Below are 20969 nucleotides of genomic sequence, written 5' to 3' on the forward strand. Positions count from 1 at the left end.
GAATTCTTTGGGCTGACTTGTGCACTCTAGTCTGTTGTTTTCTCTTGTATGCAAGGTACTATCCGAACCAGAGGTACTGCTTCTTCTGAGCCATTGTTGAACGATCGTGAGATTGAACGCACTGCAAGGAGGAATAACAGCAACAGGAGGAGAAGGAGGACTAGAGCAAACCCAGTCAGCCAACCAACCAATCAGATCCCTGAAGTTCTTGTCTCTGACATTCCTGAGTTCAACATGGAAGGTGAAGGTGACAATCATAACCGGAGGCGCACTATAGGTGATGCTTTCACCTACACTAGCCCGAGGGAATTCTCTAGCATTGTGAGGCTTACCAGGAATGACAGACTAGCAGAGATGAAGCCTGCACTCCTATAACTTATCAGCTCTCACCAATTTTCTGGCCTGGACCATGAGGACCCACATACTTATCTCTACACTTTTTATGAGTTGTGCGGTTCAGTTGGAGTTTCTGGGGCTGATGAAGAGGCGCTACTCATGAGGTTGTTTCCATTTTCTCTGAATGGGAAGGCTAAGGCTTGGCTTCATTCTCAGCCAAACCAAAGCCTAGCCACGTGGAGGGATGTGGAAACTAAATTCTTAGCCAGATTCTTTCCCCCGTCCAAGAACACTGAGGCCAGAACTGCTATTGCTACTTTTGCTCAAGGTGCGGATGAGCCACTATGTGAAGCATGGGAGAGATACAAATCACTGTTGAGGAGGTGCCCCAACCATGGTTTTGAGGTAGAACATCAAGTGCAAACCTTCTGTAATGGTTTGCAACCTCAAACCAAGATGATATTGGATGCTTCTTTTGGAGGGTCAGTCATGTTCAGAACTGCTGAAGAGGCTATCACAATCATTGAGTCCATGGCTTCCACAGACTTTAGGAGCCAGCATGGTAGAAGCTCTTCACACAAGAGAGGAGTTTTGGAGCTGAGTACTCAAGATGCGGTGTTAGCTCAAAACAAGATACTTTCCCAACAAATTGAAGCCTTGAACCAACAAATGGCCAAGCTTCCTCAACAATTTCAAGCTATGCACGCTAATAATCCTCCTATGCAACAAGTATTGGCATGTGATTTTTGTGGAGGTGACCACCTTAATGGTTTTTGTGCCGGTTCATCTAATTCCCAAGGTGAAGAAGTGAATTATATGGGGAATCAAGGGCGGCAAAATTTCTCTCAACACCCCTATCCGCAAAGTTCAAATCAGGGGTGGAGAAATAACTATGGTGGAAACAAGCCAGACATGAATGCTTCATCAAGTAGCAGGCCTCCACATCAACACCAACACCCACCTTTATATGAAAGAACCACTAAGTTGGAAGACACATTGCAACAATTCATGCAATTGTCTATGTCCAATCAAAAGAATACTGATGCTTCAATCAAAAATCTGGAGATACAGGTGGGCCAAATAGCAAAACAGCTGGCAGAGCAACAAAAAGGTTCTTTCTCAGCCAACACCGAGCAAAACCCGAAGGGGCACTTGAATGTTGTATCTACAAGAAGTGGTCAGGAATTTGTGGTGAAGGAGAATGAGAAGAAAAAGGAGAGCGAGGAGGTGAATGATATGAGTGTAGAAGATGATGCTAGTGTTGATGAAGAGATCATCTTGGAGGGCCCAGGAGCGTTGAGAAGGAGTGGAGGAAGCGAGTTGGTTGATGAAAATAAGAAGAAAAATGAAAATACCAAAAAGAATGAGAAAGAGAAAGAGATTGAAAAAGAAAAAGAAGGAGTCAGTAGAGAAAAAAATAAAGCACCCTTGGAGGAGAGGAGTATAGTGAAGGTACCACCCACCAAGAGCTTACCGTATCCTCATGCACCTTCAAGAAGGGATAAGGAGAGGCAATATGCTCGGTTCTTAGAGATTTTCAAGACCTTGCAGATTAACATTCCGTTCTCCGAGGCATTAGAGCAAATGCCTACATATGCCAAGTTCATGAAAGATCTCCTCACCAAGAAGAGAAAGTATTTTGAAGAGGAGACTATCACATTGGAGGCGGGGTGTAGTGCCATTATTCAGAAGATGTTGCCAACAAAATCCAAGGACCCTGGTAGTTTCACTCTTCCAGTCACTATTGGGAGTCTAGCTATTGGGAATGCCTTACTTGATTTGGGGGCTAGCATCAATCTTATGCCCTTATCTATGCTTCAGAGGATTGGTGATTTGGAAGTGAAGCCAACTCGCATGACTTTGCAGTTAGCTGATCGATCTGTGAAGTATCCTCATGGAATTGTGGAGGATGTTCTGGTGAAGGTGGACCGTTTCTTGTTTCCCGCTGATTTCGTGGTGATGGATATTGAAGAGGACATTGATGTACCTCTCATTCTTGGCCGACCATTCATGAAGACTGCAAGAGTTCTAATTGATGTGGATGATGGGAAGCTTAAGGTGAGAGTGAATGATGAAGAGGTCAATTATGATGTGTTTGATGCCATGCACTACCCCAAGGACAAGAGCAGTTGCTTCCGGGTTGATGTAATTGATGGCCTTATTGAAGATACAAGGAAGCATATCTCTTTTTCTACCCCTTTGGAGAAAGTCCTAATCAATATGGTTGAATACCTCCATGAAGAAGAAGATAGAGAGATTGAGGCATGTTTGAAGAGCCTTGATTCATATAAGGAGGTGACACCGGGTTCAGGGCATATGAAAGATTTGAAGGAGGAAGGGGAGGTGATTACCCCGAAGCTTGAGTTGAAAATACTCCCTTCTCATCTCAAGTATGTGTTTCTAGAAGAAGGTGGAAGCAAGCCGGTTATCATAAGTAGCTCCTTATCCACATTGGAGGAGGAGAAGCTTGTGAGAGTTTTGAAGTTCTATCAAGGGGCAATTGGTTGGTCTATTTCTGATCTCAAGGGAATTAGCCCAGCCTATTGCATGCATAAGATATTTATGGAGGATGAGTACAAGCCGGTTGCTCAACCACAGAGGAGGCTTAATCCTGTGATGAAGGAGGTCGTGAAGAAGGAAGTGATGAAGCTGTTGGATGCCGGCATGATCTACCCCATTTCTGATAGTGCATGGGTGAGCCCTGTGCAAGTGGTTCCAAAGAAGGGTGGCATGACGGTGATTCGGAATGAGAAGAATGAGCTAATTCCTTCTAGAACAGTCACGGGGTGGAGAATGTGTATTGATTATCGGAAGCTCAACAAAGCTACCAGGAAGGATCATTTTCCACTCCCATTCATGGATCAGATGCTTGAGAGATTAGAAGGCCAAGCTTATTATTGCTTTCTTGATGGGTATTCAGGCTACAACCAGATTGTGGTGGATCCGGAAGATCAGGAGAAGACCGCTTTCACTTGTCCTTTTGGTGTCTTTGCGTATCGGAAGATGCCATTTGAACTGTGCAATGCTCCTGCAACATTTCAACGATGCATGCTAACTATATTCTCCGACTTGGTGGAGAAGAGCATTGAGGTCTTCATGGACGATTTCTCCGTGTTCGGGTCTTCATTTGACGAGTGCCTAACCAATCTTGAAGTGGTGCTTAGAAGATGCTTGGAGACTAACCTTATCCTCAACTGGGAAAAATGCCATTTCATGGTGACCGAGGGGATAGTCTTGGGGCACAAGATCTCTCACAAGGGCATTGAAGTTGACCCTGCCAAAGTGGAGGTAATAGAAAAAATCCCTCCACCCATCAATGTCAAAGGTATTAGGAGTTTCTTAGGGCATGCTGGCTTTTACAGACGATTTATAAAAGATTTTTCAATGATAGCCAGACCCCTAAGCAATCTCCTAAACAAAGACACTCCTTTTTGCTTCAATGATTCTTGTATGAAAGCTTTTGAAACTTTAAAAGCTAGACTCACCTCTGCACCCATAATCACTGTACCAGATTGGACACTAGATTTTGAACTCATGTGTGATGCTAGTGATTATGCGGTTGGGGCAGTCTTAGGCCAAAGGAGGACTAAACTTTTTCATGCTATTCACTATGCTAGCAAAGTTTTAAATGAGGCACAAATTAATTATGCCACCACTGAAAAAGAGTTGCTATCCATAGTGTTTGCATTGGAAAAGTTTCGGTCCTATTTGATTGGTTCCAAAGTGGTTGTGTTCACAGATCATGCAGCCATTAAGTACTTACTCACCAAGCCGGATTCCAAGCCAAAACTCATAAGGTGGATTCTTCTGCTTCAAGAGTTTGATCTGGAGATAAAAGATAAGAGTGGCAAGGAGAATTTGGTTGCTGACCACCTCTCAAGGCTTATAAATGATGAGGTGACCCTGAAGGAGAAAGAGATCTTGGAGGAGTTCCCTGATGAAAAATTGTTCATGGTGCAAGAGCGGCCTTGGTTTGCGGATTTAGCAAACTTCAAGGCAGCTGGAGTTATTCCTGAAGATTTCACATGGCACCAAAAGAAGAAGTTCCTCCGTGATGCTACCTACTATGTATGGGATGACCCTCACTTGTTCAAGATTGGTTCAGACGGCTTATTGAGGAGGTGCGTCTCAAGAGAGGAGGCCAAGAGTATTTTGTGGCACTGTCACAACTCTCCTTATGGAGGGCACTTCAATGGAGAAAGAACAGCTGCCAAAGTGCTTCAAGCTGGATTTTACTGGCCGACACTCTTCAAAGATGCCCACAGTCATGCCAAGCAGTGTGACAGTTGTCAGAGGGCCGGAGGAATCACAAGAAAGCATGAGATGCCCTTACAAAATATGCAGGAGGTTGAGGTGTTTGATTGTTGGGGCATAGATTTTGTTGGCCCACTTCCTTCTTCCTTCACAAATGAATATATTCTTGTGGCAGTGGACTATGTCTCAAAATGGGTTGAAGCTATTGCTACACCCAAGGCGATGGCAAAACAGTAGTGAAGTTCCTCAAGAAGCACATATTCAGCAGATTTGGCACCCCCAGGGTACTTATCAGTGATGGAGGTTCACACTTCTGTAATGCTCAGTTGGAAAGGGCTCTAGAACATTATGGAGTCCATCATAAGGTTGCTACCGCCTATCACCCTCAAACCAATGGGCAAGCTGAGGTCTCTAACAGAGAGATCAAGAGGATTCTGGAGAAGACTGTGTCAGCTTCAAGGAAGGACTGGTCTACAAAGCTTGATGAAGCTCTATGGGCTTATAGAACCGCCTTCAAGTCTCCAATTGGTCTCACTCCATTTCAGTTGGTGTATGGAAAAGCTTGCCACCTTCCTGTGGAATTGGAGCACAAAGCTTATTGGGCTTTGAAGCTGCTGAATTTTGATCCTCTCAGCACTGGTGAGAAAAGGAAGTTGGAGCTGCATGCTCTTGATGAATTGAGGCTACAAGCCTATGAATCATCCAAGCTTTACAAGGAAAAAGTCAAGAGCTATCATGACAGGAAAATTCTGAAGAGAGAGTTCAGGGCAGGCCAGTCGGTACTTCTGTTCAATTCCAGGCTCAAACTCTTCCCTGGAAAACTGAGATCAAAGTGGTCTGGCCCTTTCAGAGTCAAGGAGGTGAAACCCTATGGTGCCATAGAAATTGAAGATCCTGAGGCACAAAGAAGCTGGGTTGTGAATGGACAGCGGTTGAAACCCTACTTGGGTGGAGAAGTCGAGAGACTCTGCTGTATCCTTTCTTTCAGAGACCCTTGAGGTCTCTTCTTGTCAGGCTCGGGACAGTAAACAAGCGCTTCCTGGGAGGCAACCCAGAGTTCTGAACTGTGTTGTTATATGCTTTCCAGTCACTTGTGTTTTAGCCTTTAGTATGCTTGTGTTTTAATTATATACTATAGTCGTTTTTGTGACTTGTTTTGTGATTGTGCATAGTCTATGATATGTATGTTGTATTGTGTTGTTTGTGTTTGATATTATGTGTTAAGTGTGAATCATGCTTGAGTGGATGGATAGATTTGAGTTGAATATGTTAGGAGTGTAAAGAGTGGAAAAGCCTAGGTGTAAGCTTAAAAAGAACTTTTCACGCCGGGCGCGATATAGCCACGCCCAGCGCACCAAAGTCATTTGGTCTCTGCCAACACCCACGCCGGGCGCAATTTTTAATTGCGCCCGGCTGGCTACTGGAACGACCACGCCCGGAGCATTTATTGGCGCGCCGGGCGCATTAACAGTTAGGTGCTCCAGGGGGTAGGCAGGCCCGGCGCGCGTAGCGCATTTACCACTGGAAGGTCTGAGCATTAATGGCGCCGGGCTCACCATCTGCCATGCCCGGCGCATTAAATACTGGCACGTAGTAACCCTAATTGCGCTGGGCGAAGAACGGCACCGCCCGACTTCATATCAGATAAGGTCAACCTTTGGTACTCTACTGATACAGCGCCCGACGCGACCATTTAGTGCGCCCGGCGTGACGGTTCAGATGCTCCTTAACCTTCCACTTCTCCCACTTCTCCCACTCTCTGCCACTCTCTCAACTCTCACGCCCCCTCCTCTTCCATCTCATTCTCCCTCACTCAACCACTCGTGCCTCATTCCCTCAAACCCGTCTTCCTCTCCCAAGGGCACGTTCTATTCACGTTCTACATCTCAAGGGCACGTCTAGGCTTTAGTTTCTTCGCCTTCTTCACTCTCTACTCCACTCAAGTAAGTCCTTTCTTCTTCCTTTTCATTTTCTTTCATTCCTCTTGGTTTTTCTGTCTTGTTTTGTAGCTTGTTCTTTCCGTTTTCGGTTTTTGGGTTCCTAAGGTTTCTGTTGACCCACATTGGGGGTTTAGGGCTAGAATGTTGTCATATGTGTAACCCCTGGGTGCATGACCGCCAGGCGCGCCGAACCATGCCTGGCACAAAACGAGTTAAAATTTCCGGTTGAATTCAAGCCAAGCGCGATGAACTACGCCCGGCGTGTGAGTCTCCAGAGAGATTTTATGCTGTTTCACGCCTGGCGCAAATTTGATTTGCGCCTGGCGCGAGTGTTTCCAGAGAGTTTCTACACTCCCTGCACCAGGCGCATGAAATCCTATGCCCAGCGCAAATCACATCTGGACCCTTCTTTTCATTGTTTTTAGCTTTTTTTTAGGGTTTAGTTTCAGTCTAGGGCTAGTTTCCTTTTCAGTAAATTGCACTGGTCATCCTTATATGTTTTATGCTCATGTCTGTCTGCCTGGGATTTCTGTTGTTTATTTTCCACAGATGGCTTCCTCCAGTAAGCGCCCTCGTGCAGGGAAATCGGGTCAGCCCTCGCGCCGGCCGAGTCGACCCTATTCCAACCTCTTTCTGACAGAGCGCAATGAGAAGCATTTCGAGGCCACTAGTGCTCGGAAATTTATACTGGAGAGGCGGGTCGAGCTGGAGCCAAATGAGGCTCCCGAGTTTCAAGCTGAACTGCGCAGGCGCCGATGGGACAAGCTCGATTCCTATCCACTTCCGGCTAACATAGCTGTGGTCAAAGAGTTCTACACTAATGCTCTGAGACAGGAGGGCCTTGCCCCATTCACTAGTTATGTTAGGGGTGTGCATGTCCCCTATGACGCTCGGACGATCAATGAATTTTTGGGGACTACACTGAGGGACGATGAGCAGAATGAGTACGGCAACTACAGCCACACTACTATGGATCCTAATGTGGTTGAGGCTACCATATGTATGCCGGGACGTGGGTTCCACAGGAACCGAGCCCAGCAACCTCTGCACGTGAAACACAGGGATCTTCTACTGGTGGTTAGAATTTGGTCAGCTTTGGTGCATGCTAACATTCTCCCGTGCTCCCACATTTCTGACCTGCACTGGACCCGGTCCATGCTTATGTACTGTATCATGACTCAGAGGACCGTGGATCTGGGGGGCATTATTTGCATGGAGATCGCTGGCTGCGCCAACTCTGCACCTGGCTCAGCACTAGGACATCCATCCCTCATCACCCAGTTGTGTCAGCTTGCCGGTGTGGATGTCCACTCACCGCCTTTTGAGGGTCCTGGCAGGGCCATTAACAGTAGATACATCTCTGCCTATTGCCAGGACCGCGCTCCACCAGCAGTCCCTGCCCCCGAGCCTATTCATGCTGCTGGGCCCCAGGAGGACGTGCCTATGGATGATGCTGCTGTCCCAGACCCTCCACTCACTATCCATCAGCGTTTTGACGCCTTGGAGGGTCGCATGACCACATTCATGCAGCGCCAGGAGGACCGCCTGGATACTTTTATGCAGAGGCACGAGGACCAAATGGAGTCTCTCCACCGTGGACAGACCTTCATGTTTGATGCATTCAGGAGTTTCACGCTGCACTCTGCCCCTGATTACCAATTCCCCACCACCACTGATTACCATTCTTACACGGGGTGGCCTGGGGACCAGGCCTCTTTCTTTGGGGGGGTGGAGCTGCCGAGGATGCTGGTGTTGCTGCTGCTGCTGAGGAGGGTGGAGCTGACCCCGGACATGATGATGACCAGGCCCCATGATGGATACGGAAGGAGCTTGACTTAGCTACTTTTTATTGTTTTTCTTGTCATTTATGTTTTAGTCTTTCCATTTCAGTGTTGAACTATTTATGTTTCAGAACTCTGCTTTAGTTATTATATTTAGTTTCTGTTGGTGATTACTTTGGTTGGTTCCAATTTTTTTGTTAATATTCTGCTTTAGCATGGGTTTTAATATTGTGGATACTTGCTTTGCTTGTGGTTGATTCTGGATTGTGGTTTGCTTGATTTTGGTGGTGTGTGTACCTTAAACATTTGCAAGTCACATTAGATCTTTAGTTCATGACCAATTGCATACGGGTTTCAATGTTGATCATAGAACTGAGCTGAGTTTGATAATTTGTGGATGCATAGTCGGGTGAGGTTTGAGCCTAAACACTAATGAGTGAACTACGCTTATGTTGCATGATAGACTTTGCTTGAGTTTCCCTGGTGGTTTACTTATGTGTGTACTTAGGTGATCAAGGCATTCATATTGTTCCTTATTTTGTTAACCTCCTAAGCCAAAAAGCCATTTTCACTTCTCACTTGACTCGTACTTTCCTAAGCCCAAACACCACACCTTCTACTTGTCCCAAACCATGAAAAATTAACCATAACCGTTGCTTTGGTTAAGAGAGCAAATTGATGACATCAAATAAGTTTGGGGGAGTTGTTAAATGGGAAATTTTGGGGAAAAAGGAAGTATGTGATCAGCCATTCAAAATATATACATAAAAAAAAAAAAGAGACAAAGCAAAACAAAAACAAAAATATTAAGATGCAAAAGTGTAAATATGCATCTCATAAAGGCTAATGGCTTGGATCCGAGAAAGGGCATGTGTGCTAAATTGTTATATTGGGGTATGGAGAGGGATATCATTGTAAAAATTCCAATTGCTCTCTTAAGCCATAGCACCCTCAATTCTTGAAAAACCATAAGACTGCTACTACTTGGCCCTGCTTGACTCAGATTGCCCTAATAAAGACCTTGTGATAAGTGCCTGCATTTGTTTTACCACTGGTTTCATTTGGAAACGAAGAGCAAAGTTGAATCATGTGGCGTGAGTAGTAGACTCGAGAGAAACACTCACCTTTATACACTAGTGTGCATTGAGAGAAACACTTCCCTAGTGAGAATGCATATACAGATAGTCATTACTCTTCTCAGCTCTTTGATCTCTTTTGAAACCTTTGTTTGCACCTTGTCATGTTCCATTGCAATAATTGTGACTGAAAATTCATTTAAGGTTCATGCTTGCGAAAAGAAAATACAAGTGAACTAGGATGTAGAACTTGACACACTTGCATTGTTTGTTATCTGCTAGATTAATTACTTGTTGCTTGAGGACAAGCAAGGTTCTAAGTTTGGGGGAGTTGTTAAGTCTCAATTATACCTCTTTCTGAATGAGATTTATTGTACAATTCTACTCATTCTTAGCACCATTGCAAGATAATTGTTCCCTTTTTGATTCATCTTTTGTGCAGATATAGCTAACCCATTTTAGCTAACAATACCTTAATACACCTCATTTTTTGTGCAGGTATTGAGCTAGAGATTTGAGGATTGAAGATCTGTGGGATTGGAAACATAAGGAGCCAAGGAGCAGAGCAGAGCGGCTGCGCCGGGCGCAAGATGACGCTGCGCCGGGCTTGAGAAGAACAGAGCAGTGGATCTCTAGAAGTCATACATGCGCCGGGCGCGAGACTCCACCACGCCGGGCGTGATCAAGGCAGAGAGTACCTCAAAACTCTCTGGAATGAATTGCGCCGGGCTTTCTCTAAGGCAGAGAATGCTGGAAAGCCTCTGGAAGACATTGCACCGGGCGTAAAAAGGAATTGCGCCGGGCTTATAATGAGGCAGAAAGTGCTCAGAAGACTATGAGTCGGGCGCGAAGACTTAGGCGCCGGGTGCGAAACCCTAATCTGACCTCCCAGGCTCGTATTTGAAGCCATTTTTGAGGGTTTCTCCCTCATTCACACATTGGACGAGTTTTAGGAGCTGTGGAAGGGATTCCCGGAGCTTGGAGCTGTTCGTGTGTGGGTCTTTCCTTCGGTTTCTTCATTTCTCCCTTCATCTCTATTTTGTTTTGCCCTCAATTTTGAGTGGTTCCACCCATTTTTTGTGGGGTTAGATGTAACCAACGAATTCTAGTGTAATCCTAACGTTTTCAATGATATATATATATATATATGTTGTTCATTCATTGTTGTGTTGTTTCTATTCTTAATGCTTGCCTTGGATTGATTCTCCTTGCATGATATAGGTTCCATGGGTATTGGAAAATAACCTTTGAAACTAGCTCTGAAACAAATGCCTAGTGGGAAATGTATCTAGGAATGGATGTCGCCACCCGCCGAAACGAACCTTGGCAATCGCGACGATGGTTGGACTCTTTTTAATGTTTTGAAAGTGGTGGATTGCTAGAACGACTTATTCTCAAACTGAGACCTTGTCGAGCTAACAATTTTATTAAATGATTCACCAATCCATGTTAATCCCAAGCGGGACCCTCCATGGATTAGTGGTTTTCGTAAAAAGAAGGGTTCTTGGAGTCGCCACCAATGTTTTACTCAAAACATTGGAAAAAGGGATAAGGCAATTGATTTTCGCAAATCAACCTTGGCCATTACAACCAGAGTTGGGTAAGGGAGTCGGTTACGTGTGGGGAAGGTGTTAGCACCCCACAACGCCCCTTTCGGGTTCCCTATGACGGATTATTTATTAAATAATAGCGTAAAATTACTAAATTACCCCTATTTATTATAAGCGATTATATATTAAATATCTACATGATGACGAATTTAAATATGCAACAATCAGAAAGCGGTAAAAGAAGGGATTTTTAGAGAAGAAACCTCTTGAAGCGTGCTTTTTATATATCAATGAAGTTTAGGAGGCTTTTTGGCGCTCCCTCCCTCTACAAGCTCGCTCGCTCCTTCCTAAAAAATAATTTTTACTATGGAAATCCAAAAGATTTCCCTTCGACTAAGTTCGAATCTCCAAGCTAAATGCTCGGAATTCCAGAACTTCGTCGGATCGACTCCCAGAGAGATTTCTAGGGCAGAACACTGCTCAAAAACCCCAGAATACTCAAGGAGGGAGTCAAAACTGTGTGAAAAAGTGTGGAATGACGTCCAAATGACGTCCTATTTATAGGGATGAGGCGCAGTACGGCCCCTGGGTTCAATACGGCCCATATTGAGTTTTTGTACTTCAATACGGTCCAAATGACGTCCTATATATATGTTGTTCATTCATTGTTGTGTTGTTTCTATTCTTAATGCTTGCCTTGGATTGATTCTCCTTGCATGATATAGGTTCCATGGGTATTGGAAAATAACCTTTGAAACTAGCTCTGAAACAAATGCCTAGTGGGAAATGTATCTAGGAATGGAGCTTGGCCCATTAGTAGTCTTAAACCCTAGCCCGTAATGCGGGTGTAGATATTGGATACTCAAGGGATTGATATTCAATATCCACACCTAGGCTCTTGCTCTAAGGGATTAGGTTTGAGTAAACTATTGGGTTGACTAAGCAATGAATTTAACAAGAGATTAAGGATTCATTAGTTTAACGTTTGGTGAAATCTGACCCCACAACCTCACAATACCACAATACCATTCCTTACCTTTTCCACTCACAAAACAATATTTATTTACAGCTTTCATTCCAATAGTCACAACTTTGAATTCACTGCACAAACTATGAAATTGGAATTATTCTTTAGTCACGAATAGTCAATAAATGCTTATATTACCTTCTAATCCATGTGGATACGATATTTTTACTACTTGAACGGCCGGTATACTTGCCGTGTTTGAGACCGTTGATAGAATTAAACGAATTTACAAATATTAACAAAAGTGTTTCAACGGAAATCTCAACAACATCTACACTATTGAAGCAAGAGGGAAGATTCAGACTAGCAACAAAAGAAGCGACATAGACATTCACACGGAGCACGAAGCCTAAATGATACAGTTTACCATCCTTGACACTTAATGTAGCACAAAACTTAACACTTAGTTGCTCCAAGGGGCAAGGATATAGGTAAACACCATCTACCCGAGGAAAACAACGTGGAGGTAGCTATTGTCAAAAGCGAAAGTGAAGACCTGGATCTTCACCTCACCATCACAGGAAAAGCAATTAGAGCAAATGGCAAGGAGCATCTACTTGAAGACAGAGGATCAGGTGTACAAATTTCCACCCTTGTTACCTAACAGAGTACGCAATCCAACACTTAGCTACTCTAAAACGCAAGGATACAAGTAAACCCACCTATTTGAAGGATGCAATGTGGAAACACCTGGATAAAGAAACAAAGAGAAGACCCGGACGAAATGTCTACGTCTTTACTTGCCTTTGAAAAAGAAACATTTAACCATCCAAAGGACAAGTAAAGAAGGGAAGCTATAGACACTCAATTTCGTTTAGGGTACCCAAACCAAGGATAAAGGTATACCAGAGCGAGACAAACAACCCTCGAGGGGACCAACGTGTTGGGAAACAATTTTGTTATATTAACATCTCTTGTTACAGTAATAATTTTAACGATCCAACCGTTGATATTAAATATCAATGTATTGAGAAAATATCATCAAAATTACAGCATGATCTAACAGTTAATGAGTTCTCTAGAAGCCTCGCACTACAGCTAGAAAAAGTAGTACGTATGACCCCTAAGGGCCCAATAAAGCACCTAAATGGGCCAAGATGGGTCCAAAAGACCCAAAAAAACCAAGAAAACGGATCTAGGGCATGTAACGAACGTTCCCAAATTGGAACGGGTCGTTACCAATGCTGGAACGGCCCGTTCCAAAACCAGAACGGCTCGTTCTCCTTTCCAAAAAATTTTGAATTGGGGAGCGTTTTTGTTCTGATATTATCTCTCTCTAAAGACCTAAGTTTCACAATCCGACCGTTGAAGTTAAAGATAAATGTATTAAAAAGATATCATCAAAGTTTTAGCATGATCCAACGGTTAATGCGTTTTCTAAAGGCCTCGCATTGCAGCTGGAAAATATGAATCATGTACCAGATAGTGTTTTTGTTATGATAGTATCTCTCACTACAAAACGAATTTCAACGATCCAACCGTTGAAATTGAATATCAATATATTGTGAGGATACGAATCAATCAACAATATGATATGATGGTTAACGAGTTCTCTAGAGGTCCTACATGGTGCTTAGGAAAATATTGTATTTTTTATAAAATTTAGTCTCACATCGGATAGTTCTCTTATGCTTTTGTCTCCTAGTGGACTATATAAGAAATCCTCTGGCCAAGGGATGAAAGAAAAAGAGTTCCAGAGCTTCCCCCCTCTTTATATAAACCTTTGAGTGATAGTGAGATTTTTGTAGAGCGAAGGACTGCCAAAACGTGCCCCGCACACATTTGGGAAGATTCCCATATAAAGGGCTTGCTTTAGAGGTTCTAAATTGTTCCCTTTTATTTATTATTCAATTATTTTATTTATTTCATTTATTATTCTTTTATTATTTTATTTCTTTATTTATTATTTTTTATAATTCTTATATACCAATAAATAATCATGTAGATAATAGGTATTTTTTGTCATGTAAATAATATTAAATAATAAAATGGGATAAGATATTTAAAATATTATTAATTATTATACTAATTTCATCATAGAGTATCAATTTATGGTGTTGTAAGGGTGCCTAATATCTTCCCTACACATAACCAACTCCCAAACCCAATTTTGGCTATGAAGGCCTTTATTTTAATTTCAAAATATTTTCTTATTCCAATGTTTTAAGTAAAACATTGGTGGCGACTCCATGATCTCATTTTTCAAAACCATTATTTGAGGATTAATCTGACGTCCGGACAATCCTTAATTAATGATATTTTAAAAAAAGGTACGTAGTCCAAACTATTAGTCGTAAGATCAGAATTTTTCGGGTTACGACATTTCTAAATCTAAATCTGACCTAAGGTTGGATTACCATCTCCAAGACTTACAAGACTATCATCCACACATTTGATAGACACTATGAATTCCTAGTGTTGCCATTTGGTCCCCTATCAACATTTCAAGCTACTATGAACAACCTCTTAGTCTTTACTTAAGACAGTTTGTTCAAGTTTTTTCTCTATGATATCCTAAGTTTTAGCAATTTAACTATATCGAGTGATGAGTTGAAAGATCCACAAAATACTACTACGAGTGTATACATTTCTACTTTTTCAATTGATATTACTTCAAGCTAGCAATTGTATGATTTCACTTGTATGCTTGGATGGGATCAAGGCATTGTTTGTGTGGAAGAAAATATGCACAAATGTTTTGATGATGCCAAAGTGATTATAAAGCATTGAAGAAGAATCAAGGTTGAGCTAAAGCAAGTTGATGCAAGAACAAGATCTCAAGTGTTACATAGATAAGTCTTGTCAACTTAGCTAAGAATGTAAAAGAATCTTCTAGAATTGCAAGTATGCTTGGCCTTAAGAATAAGTTTTCAAAAACCTCAAATTAATCTCTTTAAATTTAAGCAAGTTTTAAATCTTTTGAAAGGAAGTAAAAATGTTTTTGAAAGACTTAACAAAAGCTTTAAAGAATAGTTCAAATCATTTCTTAAAAGAGATTTGTGAAAGAAATTATCAATATGAAGTTTTCTACATAAAAGTTTTTGAAACTGCAAAAATATGTTCTAGTAATTCATTACCAGACCTTGTAATCCATTACCAGAACAAGAAAACTTCAAAGTTCATATTTTGAATACAAAATGTGCTCTGGTAATCGATTACCAGACCTTGTAATCGATTAATAGAAGATGAAATTTCAAAATTTGAATTTAATTGATATAACATTTCAAACATTTTGAACTTATAAACTGTTGTAATCGATTACCAAGTCTTGTAATCGATTACCAGAGTATCTTTTCTGAAAAATTATAAAGAGTTACAACTCTTCATGAAAAAACACAACTTAAGAAATAATTGTCTATAAATATCTATAATTTTTCAGAAGAAGGTGACGAACTCAAATGTAAATCTACTCAAAAAACTCCTTGGCCAAAGTCATTTGCAAAAACCTCTAAAGAGTTCTTTAAGATCATCAAAGTGTAAAATCTACTCTTCAAAGAGAGTTATTACATTATACCCAATTGATCATTTGATCTGTAAAGGAGAAAGGGTTTTTCTCCTTGTTGGTTTTTGGATCTCATCACAAGGAAAGGGAGTTCCAAGGTGTTGGAAGATTCAAGTCTTGTAAGAGTTACAAGAATAGTGGAAATCTCAAGTGGGAGACTTGAGGACTGGATGTAGGCAGGATTGGTCGAGCCAGTATAAATTGAGTTTGCAATTCTTCTTTCCCTACACTTTTTAATTACTTGTTATTAATTGTGATTGAGTAGTTTGCATCATCATTCATTCTTTACATATAAATTTATCTTAGGAATTGAATTTGTAAGAAAGTAATTCGGAAAGGTTTTATAAGAGAAAAATTTGGAAAACTTAATTCACCCCCCCCCACCCTTCTTAAGTTATACGAGGCTATTTGACTAACAAGTGGTATCAAGAGCAGGTTTCTTGTATAAGGCTTAAAAGCTTCAAGATTAACAATGGCCTTATCAAACTTTCTTTCTCCCGAAGGAAATTCTATTAGTAGACCTCCTATATTTAATGGTGAAGGATATCACTATTGGAAATCCCGTATGCAAATTGTTATTGAATCAATTGACTTAAATATATGGGATGCAATTGAAAATGGTCCTTATATCCCCTCAACTAAGGTAGGAGAAGAAACTAGGATTTTACCCAAAGATCAATGGAGTGAAAATGACAAAAGAAAAGTTCAATACAATTTGAATGCCAAAAATATAATTACTGTTGCATTAGGCATAGATGAATATTTGAGAATTTCAAATTGTAAAAATGCCAAAGAAATGTGGGATACACTTGAAGTAACACATGAAGGAACTAATGATGTTAAAAGATCTAGGATAAATACTCTCACTCATGAATATGAACTATTTAGAATGAATCCTCATGAAAATATACAAGACATGCAAAAGAGATTTACACATATAATTAATCATCTTGCATCCTTAGGAAAAGTATTTTCAAATGAAGATCTTATTAACAAAGTTTTGAGATGCTTAAGTAGGGAATGACAACCGAAAGTGACCGTTATTGCTGAATCAAAGAATCTGTCTACCATGTCTCTTGCATCTCTGTTTGGAAAACTTCAAAAGCATGAAATGGAATTGATGAGACTAAATCAAAATGAAGATAGTGACAAAAAGAAGAAAAGTATAGCACTTAAAGCATCTTCATCCTCTCATGAAGAAAATGAAAAAGATGACAATATTGAAGATGATGATGATGATGAAGATTTCAGTCTCTTTGTTAAAAGATTCAACAAATTCCTGAGGAATAAAGGAAATAGAAGAAAATTCAACTTCAACATAAAGAAGAAAGGAGAAGAATCTTCTTCAACTTCAAGATGCTATGATTGCAATGAAGCAGGTCATTTAAAATTAGAATGTCCATTCTACAAAAAGAAGATGGAGAAGTCAAACAAGAAAAACTTCAAGGATAAGAACAACAAGAAAGTATATATCACTTGGGAAGAAAATGACATGGACTCTACAAGTGATTCAGATAATGAAGTTGTGAATTTGGGACTAATGGCTAAAGACTATGATAGTGATGAAGAGGTAACTTCTTCAAACAATGATATCTCTATTACCTTTGATGAATTGCAAGATTCATTTAATGATTTACACAAGGAATCTTTAAAACTTGCAAAACTAGTATCATCCTATAAGAAAAAAATTTCAAATATGGAAGACGAAATTACTAAACAAAATGAAGAATTAGATAGTCTTAAATCAGAAGTTAAAATGTTAAATTCCAAGAATGGAAATCATTGCTCTACAAGTAATTTGGAAATTACAAAAATTACACATCCATGTACATCATGTCATGAATTTAAAGAAGAAATTAACAACTTAAGGAGTACCCTTTCAAAATTTACCATTGGTAGAAATAATTTAGATATACTTTTAGAAAAACAAAGATGTGGATTTGACAAAGTAGGATTAGGATACAACCCACAAAATAACAAAAGAATTACAAGAATTTCTTTACAAGTTCTCAAGTTTCTACCTCTCCTTTTATAACATGTTTTTATTGTGGTAAGAAAGGTCATAGTATATCAACATGCTATGTTAGAAAGAACATTAGCAATCTTAAGAATATGATTTGGATTCCAAAAGATTCTTTAGTTAAAAACTAACATTAAAGACCCAAAGAAAAATTGGGTACCAAAATCAATCCATTCTTTGTCTTGAAGGATTCCAAAGACAAAAATTGGTACATTGATAGTGGATGTTCCAAGCACATGATAGGAGATACTTCAAAATTCATTGACATTACTCCTAAGAAAAGTGGACATGTAACCTATGGAGACAACAACAAAGGAAAAATACTTGTCATTGGAAGAATTGGTACAAATTTCTCAACCTTCATAGAAATTGTCTTACTTATGAATGGTCTTAAACATAGTTCATCAAGTTTGAGTCAATTATGTGATAAAGGTTTCTTTGTATCTTTTGATTCATAAAAATGTCTTGTTGAACATAAAAATGATGAACATGTTAAAATAATAGGATTTAGAGTAAACTATATATACAAGATAAAATTAGGAAAAAAAAATATGAGTCATTCTCAATGTCTTGTGAGTAAAGATGATGAATCATGGTTATGGCATAAAATAATTTCTCACATAAACATGGAATACTTAAATAAATTAATATCAAAAGATTTAGAAATAGGATTACCAAAAATTAAATTTGAGAAAAATAAACTTGGTAATGCATGACAAAAAGGGAAACAAGTAAAAATATCTTTCAAACCAAAGAATATAGTTACAACCTCTAGACCCTTAGAACTCTTGCATATGGACTTGTTTAGACCCTCTAGAACTATAAGCTTTGATGGAAGTTACTATGGTCTTGTCTTAGTAGATGATTTCTCTAGATATTTCTTGGATACTCTTTAAATAGAAAATCATACAGAATATACAACAAAAGAACCATGACTATAGAAGAATCATTTCATGTTGTATTTGATGAGACTAACATTGTTTGTCCAAGAAAATATATTATTGATGATATTGTAGAAAGTCTTAAAGACACTCATATTCATGAGCAAACTCAAAAGGACAATGAAGATGAAGGAAGAGAGGATTCAACAATCCAAGAAGATCAAACAAACATGAACCCTCAAAGAGAGTGGAGAATCTTAAGAAAACATCCTCTTGAAAATATCATTGGATATATATCAAAATGGATAACTACTAGACACTCCCTAAAAGAAGCATGCAATAATATGGTTTTTGTTTCTAAAATAGAAGTTAAGAACATTGATAAAGCCTTAAATCATGAACATTGGATAAATGCTATGTAAGAAGAGTTAAATCAATTTGAGAGAAATCAAGTATGGAAACTAGTCCCTGGACCAAATAATCATCCAATTATAGGAACTAAATGGATTTTTAGAAACAAACTTGATGAACATGGTATAGTCATAAGAAACAAAGCTATACTAGTTGCTAAAGGATATAATCAATAATGAAGAAACATATGCACCTATAGCAAGACTAGAAGCCATTAGAATGTTACTTGCCTATGCATCAATAATGGACTTCAAGCCAAAGTAAATATTGTAAGCAAGTAGGCCTGACATCATGTTTAGCTTGGTTAACATTGGTTAATATTTTGGCTTTCTCTTTACCTTTGGATGATTTTGTTATTATATTCTTTTTGATGTTGCCAAAGGGGAAAAGAAAGGATAAGGATCACAAAAGGGAAAAGATAAATAACATCTATCTTAATACTCTACTTGAATTTTTGATGTTGCCAGAGGGGGAGAGATAGATAAGACCGCAAAGGAAAAGAAAATGTTTATTTTTGTCTAACATTACTTTGGGCTAAGTTTGACTAAAATATTTTGACAAAAATATTTTTGATGCTCAACTTGACACTTATGTTTTATATTATAAACATTGATCTCTACAATCTTTTTCAAAACATAAGTACAACTCCTTTTATAAAAATAAAAGTAACATCAATCAATGTTTTACTAAGGGGGAGTGATCGGAATATACTATTTTATTTTCCTTCCCTTTACAATAAATTTTCATCATAAAAAAGGGGGAGAATGTGGAAGAAAATATGCACAAATGTTTTGATGATGCCAAAGTGGTTATAAAGCATTGAAGAAGAATCAAGGTTGTGAGTTAAAGCAAGTTGATGCAAGAACAAAATCTCAAGTGTTACATAGATAAGTCTTGTCAACTTAGCTAAGAATATAAAAGAATCTTTTAGAATTGCAAGTATGCTTGGCCTTAAGAATAAGTTTTCAAAAACCTCAAATTAATCTCTTTAAATTTAAGCAAGTTTTAAATATTTTGAAAGGAAGTAAAAATGTTTTTGAAAGACTTAACAAAATCTTTAAAGAATAGTTCAAATCATTTCTTAATAGAGCTTTATGAAAGAAATTATTGATATGAAGTTTTCTACATAAATTTTTTTGAAACAATGCAAAAATATGTTATGGTAATCCATTACCAGACCTTGTAATCCATTACTAGAATAAGGAAACTTCAAAGTTCATATTCTGAATACAAAATGTGTTCTGGTAATCGATTACCAGAAGATGAAACTTCAAAATTTGAATTTAAATGATACAATGTTTTAAACATTTTGAACTTATAAACTGTTTTAATCGATTACCAAGTGTACTTTCCGTACTGTGAAGCCGAGCTCGAACTCGGTATCATAGCGCAGAATGACATCGGACGCGCGCTACACAACATCGGCCAAGATAAAGCCTACTATTTGAACAGGTCACAACCGACCTCAGGCCCAAGGCCCAGATAAACCCTAATTCATACTAAGGTACGTGCATTACTTATACGAGACTCATACATCCACAAACACTAACTTTAGCATCAGAGTCTCTTTTGCAGGTACCACCCCCACTTTGGAACAACGAACGTACCCAACGTAGGAGGCTCACCAATCTTGCCCAGCAGATCGTCCCTACGACCGATCTCCGGTAAGAACACCAAGTCTTGTAATCGATTACTAGAGTGTCTTTTTTGAAAAATTATAAAGAGTTATAACTCTTCATGAAAAGACACAACCCAAGAAATAATTGTCTATAAATACCTATAATTTTTCAGAAGAAGGTGACGAACTCAAATGTAAATCTACTAAAAAAACTCCTTGGCCAAAGTCATTTGCAAAAAACTCTAAAGAGTTCTTTAAGATCATCAAAGTGTAAAATTTACTCTTCAAAGAGAGTTACTACATTATACTCAATTGATCATTTGATCTATAAAGGAGAAAGGGTTTTTCTCCTTGTTAGTTTTTGGATCTCAACACAAGGAAAGGGAGTTCTAAGGTGTTGAAGGATTCAAGTCTTGTAAGAGTTACAAGAATAGTAAAAATCTCAAGTGAGAGACTTGAGGACTGGATGTAGGCAGGATTAGTCGAACCAGTATAAATTGAGTTTGCAATTCTTCTTTCCCTACACTTTTTAATTACTTGTTATTAATTGTGATTGAATAGTTTGCATCATCA

General features: G+C 39.3%; 2 protein-coding genes across 2 annotated transcripts; both read left to right on the top strand.

Moving 5' to 3' along the window:
• The first annotated feature begins 495 nt into the window (after positions 1 to 495).
• LOC145952429 (uncharacterized) lies at positions 496 to 4828 on the top strand. Its single transcript, XM_083064792.1, has 2 exons — positions 496 to 1655; positions 1836 to 4828. Exons 1-2 carry the CDS (start codon positions 496 to 498, stop codon positions 4825 to 4827), a joined length of 4152 nt encoding a protein of 1383 aa, XP_082920918.1. The 3' UTR covers position 4828.
• Positions 4829 to 4887: 59 nt separating this feature from the next.
• LOC145952430 (uncharacterized) lies at positions 4888 to 5588 on the top strand. The gene is made up of 2 exons (XM_083064793.1): positions 4888 to 4893; positions 4956 to 5588. The coding sequence occupies exons 1-2, from the start codon at positions 4888 to 4890 to the stop codon at positions 5586 to 5588; spliced, it is 639 nt and encodes a 212-aa protein (XP_082920919.1).
• Positions 5589 to 20969: the final 15381 nt, after the last annotated feature.

Source organism: Cajanus cajan, chromosome 10 (assembly GCF_000230855.2).
Source record: "Cajanus cajan strain Asha chromosome 10, NIPB_CcT2T_4, whole genome shotgun sequence".
NCBI lineage: Eukaryota > Viridiplantae > Streptophyta > Magnoliopsida > Fabales > Fabaceae > Cajanus > Cajanus cajan.